This window comes from Ischnura elegans, chromosome X (assembly GCF_921293095.1).
Source record: "Ischnura elegans chromosome X, ioIscEleg1.1, whole genome shotgun sequence".
Taxonomy (NCBI): Eukaryota; Metazoa; Arthropoda; class Insecta; order Odonata; family Coenagrionidae; genus Ischnura; species Ischnura elegans.
This window is the reverse complement of record NC_060259.1, coordinates 70,688,543-70,706,335: the sequence shown is the minus strand read 5'-3', so window position 1 is coordinate 70,706,335 and position 17,793 is coordinate 70,688,543. Positions and strand designations below refer to the sequence as shown.

The 17,793-nt window shown below is 36.6% G+C and overlaps 1 protein-coding gene across 10 annotated transcripts in view; it reads left to right on the top strand.

The window, feature by feature from the left end:
- LOC124170740 (kinesin-like protein unc-104) overlaps positions 1-17,793 on the top strand; it is a 256,423-nt gene that overhangs the window by 173,049 nt on the left and 65,581 nt on the right. For 6 of the 10 annotated variants that reach the window (XM_046549652.1, XM_046549655.1, XM_046549657.1 and 3 more), the window contains 8 exons: positions 8,345-8,511; positions 8,596-8,774; positions 9,289-9,400; positions 10,031-10,174; positions 13,084-13,086; positions 14,946-15,103; positions 15,681-15,820; positions 16,188-16,232. In XM_046549652.1, coding sequence (XP_046405608.1) covers positions 8,345-8,511; positions 8,596-8,774; positions 9,289-9,400; positions 10,031-10,174; positions 13,084-13,086; positions 14,946-15,103; positions 15,681-15,820; positions 16,188-16,232 — 948 coding nt within the window. The remainder of the gene's footprint in view (positions 1-8,344; positions 8,512-8,595; positions 8,775-9,288; positions 9,401-10,030; positions 10,175-13,083; positions 13,087-14,945; positions 15,104-15,680; positions 15,821-16,187; positions 16,233-17,793) is intronic. The other 4 variants (XM_046549660.1, XM_046549659.1, XM_046549653.1 and 1 more) reach the window with 2 other exon arrangements.

The following is a 17,793-nucleotide window of genomic DNA, read 5'->3' as shown; positions in this document are numbered from 1 at the left end:
TGAATGATGTTACGAGACTTAATCAATGAACCAGGTGTGTTTTAGCGGCTCAGCGACAACTTCTTACCTTTGTAGTTAACCTGTTTAAATAAATATGACTCAGATAAAAATTATATTCAGCGATTGATTAAAGCAATCTATATATAAGTCCAATTTCTTTGTAATGCCTGGGTAATCTATTGAACAGGACAATTTAAGCCATGGACCATTTGCGAATCATTCTTTTCATTATTTTTTCATGGGGTTTGGAAGCTATTTGTCGACGTAGTGAATAAATAATTGATGGGATTTTTTTCGATTGGCAATGTTCGGGAGAATCATGTGGCAATATAATCGTTGCCCACTGCCAAGGCTCTTCTCAGCGGAGTACATTCCGACTCGGCTATTTTGGAACGCTAGAGTCCAAAGCCCTCGGCCAAATGCTCTACTTCTGCAACTGATGCGCCGACGGTATAATCAATAGGATGTGGCATGTGAAACGAATGGGCCTAGATAGCGATAGGAGGAAACGTATTGAGTGGTGATGTACTGGCAGCGAATTGAGGAAACCGCGGCCGTCATTTTAGTCTGAGCATTTAGAGCAGAGTAGTGGGCCTAAGTACACGTGAAAGACCATTACAGCTTGAATTACATTTGGAATGTTGGCTTAAGTTCCGCGTCCGCCAACTGAAGCGCGCCAAGCAGTGGTGAATCCACTTAATTTGTAAATAGGGTAGTTTCCTTCATCAAAGAAAACGAAATGCATTGATTGTGATTCCTTACCCAACATTAGTGTATTCATAATATACAAATAATATGGTTTTAGAGATCCCTGTTTAGACGAATGGCAATGGTCAATTTTAACCTCATTTGAAAAAGGTCAGATTGTCGCCCGTGCGATTCCACTCCACGTGACGTCACAGGGACCTAGTTTCTCTACGAGTAGATAGGAGTTTTACATCGTCTGAGATTACCAATGCATGCATGAGGCACATAGCTCAGGGAAACATTTCTTAATAATCACCCATTAAAATTACCTAAGTTCGGAAAGTTTCCTTCATTTGATAGGGTAATAATAATTCTTATTTATGCCAAGCGCTACCTGCTAGCAGGGTACTCTGCTACCTGCTAGGAGCCTGCGTCGCATTAGCGCTCAAAGCCTCGCCCCAAGGTTACCTCACACGACGTCAAATGGAACGTCATAACCAGAACCAGAAATACGTCACACGGAGTTTTCCCATCATTCCTACTTAGCCGTCGCGTTTTCGCGCGCTTGAAATTTTTCACATTTCGTTTAATCGCGAAAAATAGATATCGTCATTCAAAAATCTAACAGCATGGAATGCGTACTCCAGGAGTAATAATCTTTCGATTTAGGCAATAAAAAATAATAGGAAACCAGATCGCAAAAGGTCTCCCAGATCGCACACCACAGGTGGTGTAACAAATATGTCACGTCACTGGTTAAGGGTTAATATGGGAGCATGTATCAACCAGCAGCGTGTTTCCACGGCAGGCTACAGTTGAAAATATGAAGCATCTGATTTGACCTCACATCACATTGCAAGAGGAAAAAACCTAGGGCTCCATGGATAATTGCCATCTTTCCTTTGTAAGTTGCACTAGCGCCAATGTTTCCATAGTTTTGTGGCTCATCCAATGGTCCGAGTCCTGTGCCTTGCTATCCTGTTTTCTCTTTATCCAAGGCGGTATAGGCATTCCTCTGAAACAAGGTTTCCGTAGACAGTATTAGAGCCTACTCTTTAGGAGATGAGATGAAATGATTGTACAGTATATTCCGTTTAATGGGTCCACCGGTTACTTGGGGCAGCCGCTTAATTGGGGCAGATCTTGAAGAACAGAACCCAATAGAGGAATATCCCAGAGTATTCTCCGCTTAATTGGGACAGCATGCCGCTTTATTGGGCCATAAGTCGGCGACATAGACTCTATACTCGCGACTAAATTAAAATTGTTTAATTTCAGAGTACTATTTTTTTAATTTTCCTCCTTTGATTTACTCTTATTTTTCACAAATAATCCTATTCTTGCCCTTTTTTGAAAGCTCTTGTTGTTATGCTATCCGCAAGAGGATAGGACTTTTCGTTAAAAGGACTTGGTAAAAGACATTCATTCAGCGTCGCCCGAGGCGGTGATAAATATTTTTAACTAAATTGTTTTAATTTTTAAAAATAATAATAAATTAACTAAACTCGCTGATTTATTAATCAAATAAATAGTTTAATGACCTATTGCATTATTAACATTCTTTAGTCTTCTTTGTATCATTTCAACGTTTGTTTATGCCCATATGCAGGATAGTTCGCCTAATTGGGGCAGCCGCTTAATTGGGGCAAAGTGCAGAAGTCCCGATATGTCCCAATTAACCGGAATCTACTGTACTTAGATAATACCAGTTCATAGACAAGAAAGCCTGTTGCTTCATGGATCTCCAGATTGGTCGTAGTGACTGTTTCCTGGATATAGACAGTTACTTATACCACTTATTAAGTAAATAAGTAAAATAAAGTAAGTATTAATTAAATAAGTGGTATAAGTAACTGTCTATATCCAGGAAATAATGGAATACCACATAGTTAACCAAGAGTTAGTGAATTTTGTTCGTAGTGACTGTGTTTGAGTCCCTTTAGTCCAGGGACGTTACCAATTTTTTCCATTGTTATTTCATAGTCTTGAGTCGTCTGACACTCTTTAACCGACTATATTTAGAGTCCTGCGATACGCTTTGAAATTTTGGTAGTGAAGTCCAAATTTATTCGCTCATTAAAAGGTTCACTTGCAATTCTATTTTAACTTTCATCAAGAAGATGTCATTTTAAATCTGTTGGAGACGTTCATGTACGCTGTATAATTTTTTATTGAATTAATTGGATGTATGCACTTGTATGAATAATTTACGGCGGGTGTTATATTTGGAACCAGAAAGAATTGATTAGAGCATGGTGATAAATTAACTCGTAAGGGAATTTTCGTGTTCATAAAGAGATAATTATATAGTAATTATTTTTGTTCCTTGGACTTCACGAAAAAAATATTACCCTTGTTGAAATGCGAGTGTGAATCTGCCAAAATGATCGGCGCCAACGTTTGGAAAGTGTCACCATATTGGAAATCATCGAGAATTGCGCGGTCTGATTTTGAAAACGTGGCAATAAATGTTACGTTAAATTTTGAATGCTGAAGAAGTATCAATATTCTGCGTTTATTTAATTTTCCCAAGGAACTATCCATTAAAAAGCTTAGTGTTAGCTGAGTGCTGATTATATAACACCTGATCAAGGTGAATAAAAAACGCAAGCGCTTGACTCTCTGAAAACAGTGTTTAGTACACTTAACGACAGCGTTTAAGTTATTTTCTGCATCAAAGTATGATAATATATAAAAAATTTCGTGGATATGATGTGTCACAATCGGAAAGTAATTCATGCATTGGTATAAATGCGATTCTTTAGATGGCGATGAGAGTGATAGGAAAGGTAAAGCCGTGAGTGGGATGCGATAGGAATTTTATTATTCGAGTGACTGAATTTAGGTAAAACGATAATTATGTGGGCAATAAAATTCTAACCTATTGACTGGAATCGATATAAACATTTTCGAAAACGTAAGAGTGAAAAATAACTTTCCATCACGGCAATGCATATACGTTCATACAAAAACATATCTTATCCCTAATATTTGGTCTTCTCAGACTCTTTCCAAAAACTCAAAATCCTTATTATTAGGAAAACATTTGTTACCCTATCATGTTACTGCGGTACCTTCTTCATCCGATTATGGTTTTAGACGGGTATTTGCAGAACTTGATTCGATACAGGGATTGGATAATGAGACTGAAACATGTCTGGAAATTGAATGATAGCATGATTTGAAATAACTTCGAAAAGAAACAATTTATGAAAGCATAAATTGCTATTTTAAATATCAGGTCGGAAAATAATCAGACCTTTTACGTTAACTGTAGTTTCCAATTGAAACGTTTTGACTCTCCTCAAGACAAAGTTTCAAACTGAAATGATTGAAAAGCGGCATTTTGTAGCTCTATGCATATTTACTATCCATGTAAGAATCGATATTTTATTTCCTCCTCTATTCTTGCTACGAGCTGAAAAGGTTATTGATCTAAGCTGTATTCTACTTCACTGCACTCGCAGAGGTTAATGACTTGAGCCGTTTGAGTCAGGTTCTGTACGAAGTGTTTGGGCTCACGAAATCGCTACTATCGTGAGTGTTTAGGATTTTTTTCGCCACGGGCGCAAATACATTTAAAATGGCACGTAGAATCATCAAGCATGTGCCAGCAAATCCAAATACCGGTGATGTAATTCCCTATTGCGGCCATATAGGTCAAATGATATTAAATATTGAACTAAATGATAGTTGCCATTTTCCACAATTATTGGATTTTCGCTTTCATTGAAGAAAAGTGCTTTTACTTTTTATTTCAACATGTCGTACTTCCACTACATCACGCCTGAATCGGTTGTACTTATTCGGAATGAAATATAGTTAATTGGTTCTTTTGACGATTTGTTTTGTGTTGCCTTATCATATCATGTTTCCTCCATCGCATCTTTGTTCTTATATTGACTCATGCTTGCTTGTCTGTAGTATTTTTCCCAACCCCCCCCCCCCGATCGTAGTTTAAAATCTTACATCTTTTGCGATTTAACTTCATGACCTATGAAGATGACTTACTGAGAATATTATCCCTTTCTCCATTTTCCCTTGAATGTTAACAGTCTGAGAGGGGCTGTCAAGTCTTTCCACGGATTCACCACTGTGTGTGAGAAGGCTTGCTGCCTCTATTCGGATAATAATCGCTCCATGGGAAATTCCTGTGCGAACCCAGGTTTCAAGTTACTGATAAATATATTTCTGTTATCCTTAGACAAAAATGAATTTTCGTGGATTCGTCTAATTTCCTATCAATTGATACCAATAAAAATGTGCAAAAGCATAAAAAATGGATGGATAGGTATTCAATATATTACACTAATAGCCGGTTTATAACGTCTGGCTAGCGCTAACCATGAGATTACAAAGCCTTACACTTAACCTGGCGGTGGCTGAAAATTCTGGTAAGCTTTAAGTCTTATCTTATACAGAAGCTAACCAGAACTTTAACCACCTCTAGGTAAAATTAAAGGCTGCATCATATTATTGTTAGCGTTAGCCAGACATTATAAAATCGAGCCTAAATATTACAAATGGGATTCTATATATTCCTTTACTATGATGGGGAAATGTTTCTTTAACACCTTTTACAATTTTTTTGAATGTTCTTAGTTCCAAGCACTAAATGTCTAGTGATTTATTGTATAGGTTGAGTCCTTGGTGTGTAGTACTTTTCAATATTTTCGCAGTTCTATGGCTGTTAAGAGCTCTCTACGTATCACCTCGAAGTTTCCGGCTGAGCAGGAAAGGTAACAAGGTTAGATTTGTGAGGGCGACTTGACTTGTTAACGGTATCAGGGGTTACACTGATCGAATCCGAGTTTACTGCTCCCACGCAAAATAGATTGGAAAAACTATTGGACGGGTTTCTCCACCTATTTCGGAGTAATAATACAAGACTCTACTAGGAAGTTCTTCAAAGATGACCAGCCCCTAGTTGTGTACTTCATTGTGGTGTAATCCAAGTTGAAGTTAAGAGGTTAAGAGTGTACGAGGAATGTCTCAGGGGACCCGGGACCCCTGTGTCACATGATTAGGAAAATTAGTTTTACTAGTCATTTGAGATGGCATGGTCGCGGCATGCAGTCGTATATATTATCATTCGTATGCATATAAGTATAAAATATTGAGTGTGCCCTTGTTTAAATGTGTTAACCCAACCACAAATTGTACTTGGCCTCCCCAACTGTTATCAATCCATTATCGTAAGTTATTGCCCTGCAGGGCACGCGCGAGAAAGAGAGAGAGGCGAACTCGAAGGGTCGAAATCGCCTAATTGAATTCACGAATATTCCGTAGTCGTCTTAACAGGCGTGATCGCCACTTTTCACCGAGGTGACAAACGTAACTGCGTTGGGGACAAACCAATGTTTAGAGTTGCTGATGGTAATCCCCTCATTGGTGTATAATATAAAGTAGCCCCTTTCCCCCAGAAATGAGAATCGCTATACATCACTGGTTTTGGAGATGGAATAGAAGGAAGAAGCGACCGCTGCGTCATTGAAAGGAAAACAAAACCTGTAAATTCAGTACTTTCTACCGAGGTGTCGTGGCACTGTATCTTGTGGCAAAGAATGAAAGCTGTTTGTACAGCTCACAGTTTTGTTTGACGTAAATGCCTTGACTTATTCATCGGAACTCTATTACGAGTGCAAAAGCTTACGAGTTGGAGACTTTGCATTGAAAGCCCGAACTCTACTTATTTGCCGTGTCAATAATTTGAAAGAAAACATTCGCTCTTGACATTGATTTATAAGATTTTTTCGCACAAAAATTATTTTTTTAATGATTATTTGAACCGTTTAATTAGCTTGTTTTTAAACCGCTTACTTCTCTGAACTGATCCATCTGTTTTCGCCTGCATCGCGTCGGTGGCTACTCGATAAAGTCATCGTATGCCAAGTCGTAGGTTGCAGGTTCGACTCCCGCCTGGATAAGTTGACCGCGTATAGGCGTTTGGTTTTTTGCATAATTATTTGTTACTGTGCCTCGATTTAAAAGGTCCGATGAATGTTTAGGGGGCATGGTAATTAATATTATTAAGTGTAATAAAAATAATTTGTCCTCACTCAAAAAATTCTTGACGAATGGAATGCAATAACTGTTGATTCTACGTTATAATGCATACATCTACTTTTAGCGCGTAATCAGTGTTGAAAATCTATCTAAATTTAATTGACAATGCCATATTCGGGCTTTTCGTCGAAAGAGTTCGATACTTTTTTCGTATTCATAACGATGTCTGTAGTGTTTTAGTGCAATAGTGCACCTTAAGTACAATAATATACCTATGAAGTTGCCGCAATGCGGTGAAACCGGTTGCACGTGAATAAAAACTTCGTGGACTAGAACTAATATGAATGAAATGAATGTACAAAACTTCCAAGCAGTGACACCTTCTATGGTTAAATATGTGAATATTTTGTAATTAATGATTAGTGCCTCTTCGTCTCTGTCACTGGTAGTATGTCCTATGTATACTGTCCATTACATGGTCTTTTCTCCATATTTTCCGAGATTGCATGAAGTGTAGTACGTTTCCGATTTCGTGTGTAGTGTGCTGCTTTTGGCGGTTATTCGGATTTAGAGTTAGTATTATTTTAATCGTTCAACTTTCTCATATCTGAGATTTCTTTCCATTCAAGTCTGTCGTATTTTATCACCGAATGTGAAATTTCTAAATTTGTAAATCTCGATCTGTTTCACAAGAAAAGCTGTTATTCACGAAAACGTACTAATACAAGAACGTATGGGACTTGATGCTATACTGCACGAATATGCGAATTTTGGCTGTTTATCGAACTCAGAAAGATCCTCTTTTGTCGAAAAACCGCCCATAAGGGGGCTGTATCATTTTCATTGTCATATTAATAATTCCATCGTAGCTGCTCAGCGGTTTAAACTGTTTTGATTCGCAATCCCTAATTTGGGTATTATGTTACAGTGTTTTTAGTATGTGTCATAAGAGTGGTCTTTCGGTCCAGAGAAGAATTGTTACGTTATTTTTGTTGTTCTGTCATTGTGGGTCTTATTCTCCACGAATATTTTATCCTTAGTTGTATGCTTTAAATTCACACGTGCACTGAGTGGTGGTGTGTGTCTAGGAGTAAAATGGCATAGTTTGGTTCTTTCCACAAATTAGAGTGCATGACAGTTAGTTAGAATTCTTATGTTGACGCGAGTATCGTGGATAGTGTATTACCGGAAGTTTTCTTTGGTGTATCATTCATTTTATTTCCTAAATATTTATTGCTGGTCTTGCGGCCGAAATTGTGAAACGAAATGTCATTCTTGTTTTAATGACCTTAAGGTATTACATAATAAGAATAATACTATGAAATACTGCATGCATGTGTTCTTGCACTGCATTAAAATGCTAATCCCACAACCCATCCTATGCCCTTTATTTGCCTACTTTTTTAACCCTTTTGTGGACAATAAATATAACATACCTTTCTCAGAAACACATCTAATTTTATCTGCTAATTTTTGTCTCTAAAAAATGGATGGTGTGAGACATCATGTCCCTGGTAGACCATAACTAAAAGATTGCCATAGCCTTCTTGTCCGCAAAAGGGCAAACAAAATATATCTGATGGTTGCAAGTTGGTGGATAATTATGGGCAAACTTTTCTTTGTCCTCATTCAATTTATCTTTTCTTTTTAGGATACAATGTATGCATATTTGCATATGGTCAGACTGGTGCTGGCAAATCTTATACCATGATGGGTAAGCAGGAGGATGGTCAAGAAGGAATCATCCCTCAAATTTGTAAAGATCTTTTCAATAGGATTCGAGACAATACATCTGATGAGTTGAAGTATTCTGTTGAGGTAAGTGCCCATTCTGAAATTTTAGCTGTGGACTAATGTAATGTGCTTATTCTTTGCTTATTCTGAATTCTTTGCATTCAATAGGTGAGCTATATGGAAATTTATTGTGAGCGGGTTCGTGATCTGCTGAATCCTAAAAACAAAGGGAATCTCCGTGTTAGGGAGCACCCCCTTCTTGGGCCATATGTAGAGGACCTCTCAAAACTTGCTGTGACTTCATTCCAAGATATCCATGACCTCATTGATGAAGGCAACAAAGCCAGGTAAAAATGTAGATAAAGTGTGAATCTGGTGTGTTTGGTAAACTAGTTGGTTTTAAGTTAGTTTTTATTTTATCTTCATTTTAATTCTTCCTCTTTTAGGATAGAAAGGATGATATAAAATTAAATTATCCTCTTTCCTAAGGCTGAAAAAAAATTTAATGTTTAGCATTTGTAGACATAATATTGCTTCTCCCACAATTTTAGTTAAAATGCCTATGGACATAATATTTTATTAATTGTTAATCAATAGAGCTTTAATTTTTGCTTTAAAATATGTGTTCATTATTTATATTCTATTGCCTTTTCATGAGTTGGAATGGATATCATCTCCTATGACTGTGATTGCTTTTAAGAATGGCTGTGAAATATTTCACGGTGATTGATTTAATGTAACTGCTTATGGTAGATTGTTCAAATCAGTAAAATTCATAGGAAGTATCATCTACTGTAACAATTCTTAATTCCATGCATTATTTTGATGACTTTCATGTAAATGTTTTCTAATATTTTTCAGGACTGTTGCAGCCACAAATATGAATGAAACTTCCAGTCGTTCCCATGCAGTATTTACAATATTCTTTACCCAAAGGCGGCATGATACAATAACAGATTTATCAACAGAAAAAGTAGGTAGATTTCGAATGTGGTACCTTGCTTAGCTTTTTTGCGCTGCATATTTGTTTTATATTCTTCTTGCAAGTTATTTATTTTATATTTTCGAGCGCATTCCTTCCAATTACAGTGATATTTTTTTAGTAAGAATGAATGAAAGTTAGAGCAAAACTAAACAGTGCTGAAAATGAATTGTTAGAATTACAATTTTCTTATCAGAAATATTTATTTATCACATCCCCCGTAAACAGCACATAACGAACGGCCTTTTACAATGAGGGTTTCCAAATTTAACAAAGTACAACTCAAACATCCATGCCCTGGATAGGGATCACCTACCCAGGCGGGATTCGGACCCAGGACCTACGGTTTGGCAGGCGAGGACTTTATCCCACCGCCTCCGAGGCCGGCGAAATATTATTATTGTTCTGTCAATTTATCAATATTTGATGCATAGTGGATTGGAATGATTTACAAAATTTACATCATTTTATTTAGCCAATCATACTTGATTCTCACATAACCTTAGGTAGCATCCTTCCCCAACATTCTATTCTTTGAGTGTATTGTTTTTATCTTGCACATAAATTTAATGGCTCTTTTGCATCATTACTCACACTAATCGTGACTTTTTTTTCTTCAAGGTGAGCAAAATTTCCTTGGTTGATTTGGCTGGATCTGAAAGGGCTGATTCAACTGGAGCTAAGGGCACTAGGCTCAAAGAAGGTGCTAATATCAACAAAAGCTTGACCACTCTTGGCAAAGTTATCTCTGCATTGGCAGAAATCGTGAGTATATCCTATTTATATCAATTTTCATAGAAATAGATGTGATATACTGCCGTATAATTTATGATTAGTTATTGTAATAAATTCCTAGTGTGCTATTGGTTGAAAATTAACTAATTTTTTTTATGGGTTTCCCACCTGCTGGCCTTTTTCCCTGGTAAACATGAAAGATACTGCAAATTTTTTGACATTTTTACATAATTTTTTCTAAATTTATTTGAATCTTAATGTGAGTGCTTATGTTGAACCTAGCTTTATTTATTCTCCTAGCACTTATACAATTGACAAAAAAATTCATTTATGTTCCCTCCTTGAATGTATATCTAAGAAGAAAATTACGAGACTAAACATATTGGCATTCTTTGCATGCATCCCATAGAAATTTAAGTGGTTCAAATAAATGAGAATAGCTGAGTATTGGGCAGTTTTTTAAAATCATATTTTGCAATTTTGTTGTGACCTTTCACCAATTACTGTAAAGACCATATTGTAATGATCATTTACCATAAGCCCATTTCGTTAATAAGCAACTAAATCTTACTAATCCTTAAATTGTCATTGATGAGCAAGTCATCATTGACCATGAATGGACAGCTCTTTGCTCTTGAATGGACTGAAAAAGATCAATGACCAATCTATTGAGGGATAGTATTTTCTGTTTGTAAGACGTTTGTGTCGCTACTGCCTTGATCTTGTGGGCCTTCATACATTGTGAATTGTTTCAGCACTGGGCTTAAGATACCCATAGTTCAAGTTTTTCCTTGAGATAGTAAATGCATGAAGGCACATTTAGCATTTTTAACCAAGTTCACTCGGTGCGTACTCTCGGTACTCCCCCTCCCCCATCTGTGCATAGTTAGTGTCCTGGCTTGAACGAATGGCACACTCCCCCAATTGCTTCAGCCCCACTCCCTCTCCTGCAAAGATAGTTTGAGCCAAGTGTAGGTATGTAAGTCAGTCATAAGATGTCATAAGATCCAATTAGCTATGGCAAGTTCTCTGGCAATATTTCATGGGCAAAATGAGTACAATCAAAGCAATCTATCTTGGAAATTTTTAGAATTTTATGTTATGCTCACAAGGAGACATCGCCAAAGTGATGTTCGGGATCTGGATGCGGATGTTATTTTCTAAAACTATATAGGCAAGATAGAAAAAGTGTCACAGCTTTCTTCCACATAGGCCCAGGTTCGAGAGATATTCGCATGTAAAGATTTTGCGCAGCATGGCATCCCTTAAGTAAGTGGTCCATCTCAACTACGGCTGTGGCGGTGTGGTCTAGGGCGTCAGTCCCCTTACCTTTAGTTGGTATCCCGGGTTCGAGTCTCAGTGTTGGCAATATTTTTCTCTCTACTAATTTTTGAAATCACTGTTACATTTTATCCCCATTCGTTTTATTTAGTTACTTCGGGGAGTTTTAAATTTGATATCAATTTATGGATTTTAACCGAAACTTCGAATTGTGCCTTACCACGCGAATTAGAAGGCATATAAAATGACTTACCCGCAAATTTCCGGGGAATTTGATCATCCTCGCCCTAGCCATTGCTCCCACAGCCTCTTCGTATATTCGGAAGCTTTCTTCAGTCTTTCTTCTCAACAAATAAACACCATTGCCTATCCTCACATTCAGTTACTGACCCTAGCCAGTTTCCTCTCCTACCCATCCAGTACAATGATCCTGCTTTCCAGCAGCTTACTCAAGCCGTTTTCGAGGTCTTCTTTGTTTACCTTTCGCACCCGTTTTCACACAATTGGGCCTCGGCGCCTCATTCAGGGATTATCAAGGGTCAGCTGTGGACGGAGGGTTGTTGGGACGGAAGTCTTTGAAGGACGCTAGAAGGCAGGTCACAAGGGAGGCATGGTGAGTGGAAGGACAGTCTGTTGTAAAGATCGAGATTTGTTGGGAAGACAGTGGGTGGGCTGTGAAGAAAATCTAATGGAGGAAATGCCTAGTGGAAATGATATTTTGAATAAAAAACGTTGAAGCCGGAAAATACCGGTGCTTCAGAAATGGAAGAAAGACATTGAAAGTGGAGGCACACGCGTCAAAAACCGGGGAACGATTCATGAATAGATGTACAATTGGTTAATTGATGCGAGGCAGAGGTGTGCATCAGTGCACATGATGACACGGAAATTCACGTGTAAGTAATTATATACGTCCTCTAATTCGCGTGGTAAGGCACAATTCGGAGTTTCGTTTCGGTTTTTCACTTTGGCGATGTCTCCTTGTCAGTTGTAACAGTCATGTCATTCTTGTGATTACTTGAGTCTCTTGTTTGACAATTTTAATTGATTAGTGAATCCTCTATGAATACCTCATACTTTACTTCATTATAAGTGAGCATCAAGAGGTTTTGAGACACTGCTCATTGCCAGGAATATTTTTTTGAGCTTAACCTTCTGTCAATTTCATTGTAAAGAGGTATTTTGGTGTTTTGCTGATTATTTCTAGGTAAATTTGGAAATTATAATTTCAAAAGATCGAAGATTAAAAACTTCTAGTTGTTGTTTTGAAAATCCTGTTAGTCATTGGAATACTGTCTAAAGCACATAAGTTAATGTGTTTGTTGTTAACCCACCAAATTGACTCCAAAGTTATTTTAATTTTCCTACAGATTCCTCCATTTATTTAGGAAATTGTCCTCCTGTCAATGAATTTGAAGTATAACTACTGCATTTTTATACCATGCATTCACATGCTATATGTATGTATATATTTGCTAAAAAGGTTTTCAAGGATATGCTTGGTCCCGATGGAAATTATTGGTCCTTTTGTAACGGCTAGAGATTAAAAGTTGGTTTTTTTTAATATTTACTTATCCAAAATTGTAAGTGCTAGTTCCTCCTTTGGCACTCATGCTTTTTCTCACTCCTCTCTCCACTCATGCCATCTGTGGAATCAGTCGGTAAGAACTAAATTATATTTTCACTTCCGAGTTTGAGCTTATACTCCTCTGCACATCTGTTTTTACCTCGTATTTATATGAGTAGTGAGCATGCATCTTATTTATTTTAGCACATCTCCAGCTCTTCTCTTATGCTGGAATTTATTCTAGTGATACCATAGTTTTCTGTATATAATACACACCTGCATTTTCATGCATAATAAGTATCTCATTTTGAGATGACTGCATTTGCAGATGTATTGATTATCCTGTCTAGTGCTCAAAATAACCTGTGGCCTGTGAATGGCCTGAGCATCTGCAAGAACGCATTATCACTTGCACCTCTGTGACCTTCGATTAAGTTGATGATTCCGGTTGCAGTGAACGGAAAGATACTTCAGGGAACTTTTAGTTTTGAGTAAACTGTCTCAGATGTGAACAACTGTCAAACAAAAATCAATCATCTGAAAACATGTTTGTATCCATGCTTCTGTTTACCATATGGATTTTTGCATTGGCAAACATGTACATTTTAGTAACCACTCATAATGAGCGCACAACATTTTGCAACTTTACACAGAAAATAATGTAGTATACATACAGAAATTTTTTGTGCTTAAATAGTGAAGTTAATGATTAGGTATTTATTTTAATAAAGTGAATTGTTTGTTTTTCCATGATAAATTTCAATTTATAACAATCATGGGTGATAGTGTCAGCTTTAGAACTAGAAGTTAATGTTAACTTTTCTACTCTTGCTTTTGAAAATTGAAGTGTATTGTGGGGACAAAGCATGTATATTTCTCTGCAAGATTTGAAGCTAGTTCCATTGATTTTAGCTTTAAACTTCAAATTTACATTGATAGATTTTTCTAGAAGGTTGATTCAGAGGTTTATTGGAAAAAGTTTATTAGTGAATCAAAATCTTCAAGTAATCATTTGCATGATTCATCAAGTGAACTTTTGTCAAAAAATTTTCAATTTATCTGCTGCATGATTCATTACATGCCTTTTCTTCGAATCTTGTTCATGATAGTTAAAAGAATATTTCCCTGCATGCATGGTTTGTATGATATTTGGCTTATTGGAGATACAGTGGAGCTTAGATTATCCATTCTAATGCAGAATATAGCCTGTGCATATAATTGAAAGATGGACAATCCATTCATAGGATGCCCTCTCTTCTAGAAAGTCATGGGATTTTATTGTATCTGGAAAGTCATGGAATGTGAGGGAAAATGAAAAATAACCCAGTAAAAATCAAGTAGTGATTTTTCCATATTCCCTTATGCATATGTAGATTTCATCTTATGTCTTTGCTCTGGGACCATCCTAATCTTAAGATGGAATACAGGTGGTACTCTGTAATTGCATAATTTCATTTTCATTTAGACATTTTACTTCATTTTTTAAGGTTATTTCATATTAATATTTCCCATTACTCACACTTTTTTCTCCCATGAAGATGAATATTCCGTAAGATACTTACTACCAAATAGTCTTGAAAAATATCAAAATAGTCTTAAGTTGCAGAGGAATTTCAAGTTCACATTTGAGGGGCCACTATGATTCATGATTATTTTCAGAGCAATTTTTAGTTTAGATTCTGTTTGGTGCTTTTTCTGATTCTTTTGCTCCCATTCCATTGCAAAACTAATGGTTTTGAGACTGGGAAGGGTATAAAAAGAGAAGAGAGAGTGTTTGAAAGGACCAGGTATGGAAGTTCCTGGCAAACAATCCGACTAACAGTCAACTGAGGAATAGATAATGGAGGCTCTACTGTAGTTGGCTTTTTTCAACCAATAAGGCGATTGTTGAAATTTTTTGCTTGTTCAAAAATAGTTTTCTCTACATCTATAAACCATTTTTATCTTCTTTAGGCGACCAAGAAAAAGAAGAAGGCTGATTTTATTCCCTATCGAGACTCGGTGCTCACATGGCTGTTGAGGGAAAATCTTGGTGGCAATTCCAAAACGGCTATGATTGCTGCCATAAGTCCTGCTGACATCAATTATGATGAAACTCTTTCAACATTGAGGTATGTTATCTAATATGTAGTTTGTCCCTAATTTTTTCTGGATTCCATGGATTCTGGATTTCTCTTCTTAACATTATGTCCTTTTGTATGAGGGCATATTCAGCATTCTGGAAAGCCATCTTATTCAATATTGGCAATATAGAAAAAGATTGTGTTTCATCTTCTTGCGGTTACAAAATCCATGTTGATGTCATCTTAAAGTCAGGATAGATCATAGAGAACTTAAATTTTATGATCCTTAGTGTTATGTATCTAGTCATGGATTTTTCCTTTTCTGAAATAATGTAAGTTGAAGAGCTCCCTAAAAAGAGCTTGCGTGATGCTGATAGCCCTAGATGTTGACATACCCAATAAATGCAACTTTCTTACTCTCTCAATCTTCCTATTAATCTGAAAGTCAGATCATTTTAGTTACGAAATATGCATTACCCTTGGTACCAATGACACTGGTAAAATATTCATCCTTAAATCTTATCGCATTAATGGTTTAAGTTTTGTTTTCAGTAATGTGTAAACTTTTTATTCAATGAAAATGATATTACATGGATTACATTTGTTAACAACATGATCATTATAGGTATGCTGATCGAGCTAAGCAAATAGTGTGCAAGGCTGTTGTCAATGAGGATGCCAATGCCAAACTTATCCGTGAGCTCAAGGAGGAGATTCAGCGTTTGCGTGAATTGCTCAAAGCCGAGGGCATTGAAGTTCAGGAAGGTGTGTATTTGTCTTGAATATTAAGTATTTTATTGTATTTTTTCTTTAAGGACTAGGTAATATTACTAACGTGTAATTAATGAAAGTTGGTCATAAAGTCCCAGAACTGTAAAATGCTTTGATTTTTTCAATCTCTTTTGATAATGCTCTTGAGTGCTAAAATAAACCAAGCTAGACACTGGTCCTTCCCAAACCTCTGCATAGATTTTACTAATGCTCTCTCTGTATAAGAATGCAAAGTGAAGTATATACTTTAGTTCAAGATGCTGCTCCATGCAATTACTGTACTTTGGTAAGACTTCAGGAGAGTAAGAGAGACATGTTTCATTACACCCTGTATTTTTTCCCCCCTATCATTCCTGCCCAGGGCCGGATGGTAAAGTCCTTTATGAAAAGAAAGAGAACAATAATAGTAAGTAAATAATCTCATGAAACAGCAATACTAATGGCTTCTTTGCTGCATCATTTTTCCTTGGTTGACCTTCAGATGGTGTGGTGAAACTTTTTCAGACCAGGATTGGTGGTTTAAATTCTGCCCTCTTTTTGTTTTATGCGTTATTCCTTTGAGTTTTTGCTTTTAGCAGTTATTTTTTACGTGTATCCCTCTCTCCCATGTATCTGGAACTATTCTACAGCCAAAGCTTCGAGCTCAATGTGTGTGTTAAAGTTTCACTTCACTTCCCCTATTTATACCATTTAGTTCTTCTTAGAAATATAAAGAAAAGTGGCTTTTGGCTTTCTACTGTAATATGTGATGTCTAGGCTTATCCATACATCCCCTGCACCATGAGTTATTTGCAAATTCCACTCATGATAAATTCATTTGTTGACAGTCCCCCCTTTTTTTCAATGGTATTGGAGTTATGGCTATGCTTTGTGTGGTCGAAGTAGTTTGCAAGCCTTAAGAGGTTCATCATGCATTTTTCCCATCAACCATTGCTTTTGGCAACTATCACATCTAAGTGTACTCTGCCTTTGAATCAAATGATCAGTATTGCATATCATACTTAAAGTGGCTTTGCCTTGAATTTAATGTTTTCATAGTCGTAGTTTTTCATCTCATGATGCGTCTTGTAAAGATTTATTTTCATCACCTTGGTAAAACATGTCAGTGACTTACTCTTTAAGTGCGCAAGGTAGTATCCTAACAGTCTATTATTTTAGGCTTTCTCTGCAAATTGAAGGTATTACAGGTTTTCAGGTTATCCCAAGTAGAGTGTCAATACTGCTATATGTTATGGTAATGATGCCATCAAATTTGAAACAAAATATGATGCCAAACTAGGAACTAGAAAGTATTTATGTGAAGGCTTGGTTCAGGAATGCCCTCATCGGTATGTTACTCTATCAGTTCTCCTTTATCACCCCATCACATATTCTTTGGTGGAAGGTCATGTGAAACCTACCTTCACTTGAAGTGCTACTTCCCATTCTTATACACATGGTCATCTATGCCAAGAGGTCCTAATGGACCCTTATGCATCATGGAAGCTTCATGCATATAATATGAGTTATGTGGCTGTTTTTTTACTATCAGTGATCATTATTTATTTTCTTGGTATCAATATCCTCTGTTCAGTTGTATTCCTTTAAATGCCTGTTAAATATTCCACCTGATTTCGAAGTGGGTACATAGTTACTGAGCTCTCCAGAAGCGCAGTAGACCAGTATCCAATCCACATGGTGTAGAGACAGTTTTAACTTTTCTTCTATTTACGAATCAAGAAAATATTTATGTCAGCATGAAGGAGGCTGACTCTAGCTATGCAATTTCACTACTTCCATTTGGTTGCCTTTTTCATCTGGAAGATCAACATATATTAATAATCCATAAGTAATTCTATGCTAGGAGACTGGTTCCGCAGATTTTCCTGTTAAAACCTCTAGGTTTCTTTTTCTCAATGTGACATTTATGTGAATTATAGCATATAAGTTTCAGGTTGGTTATTTTCATTATTTAGTTCTACTTTTTA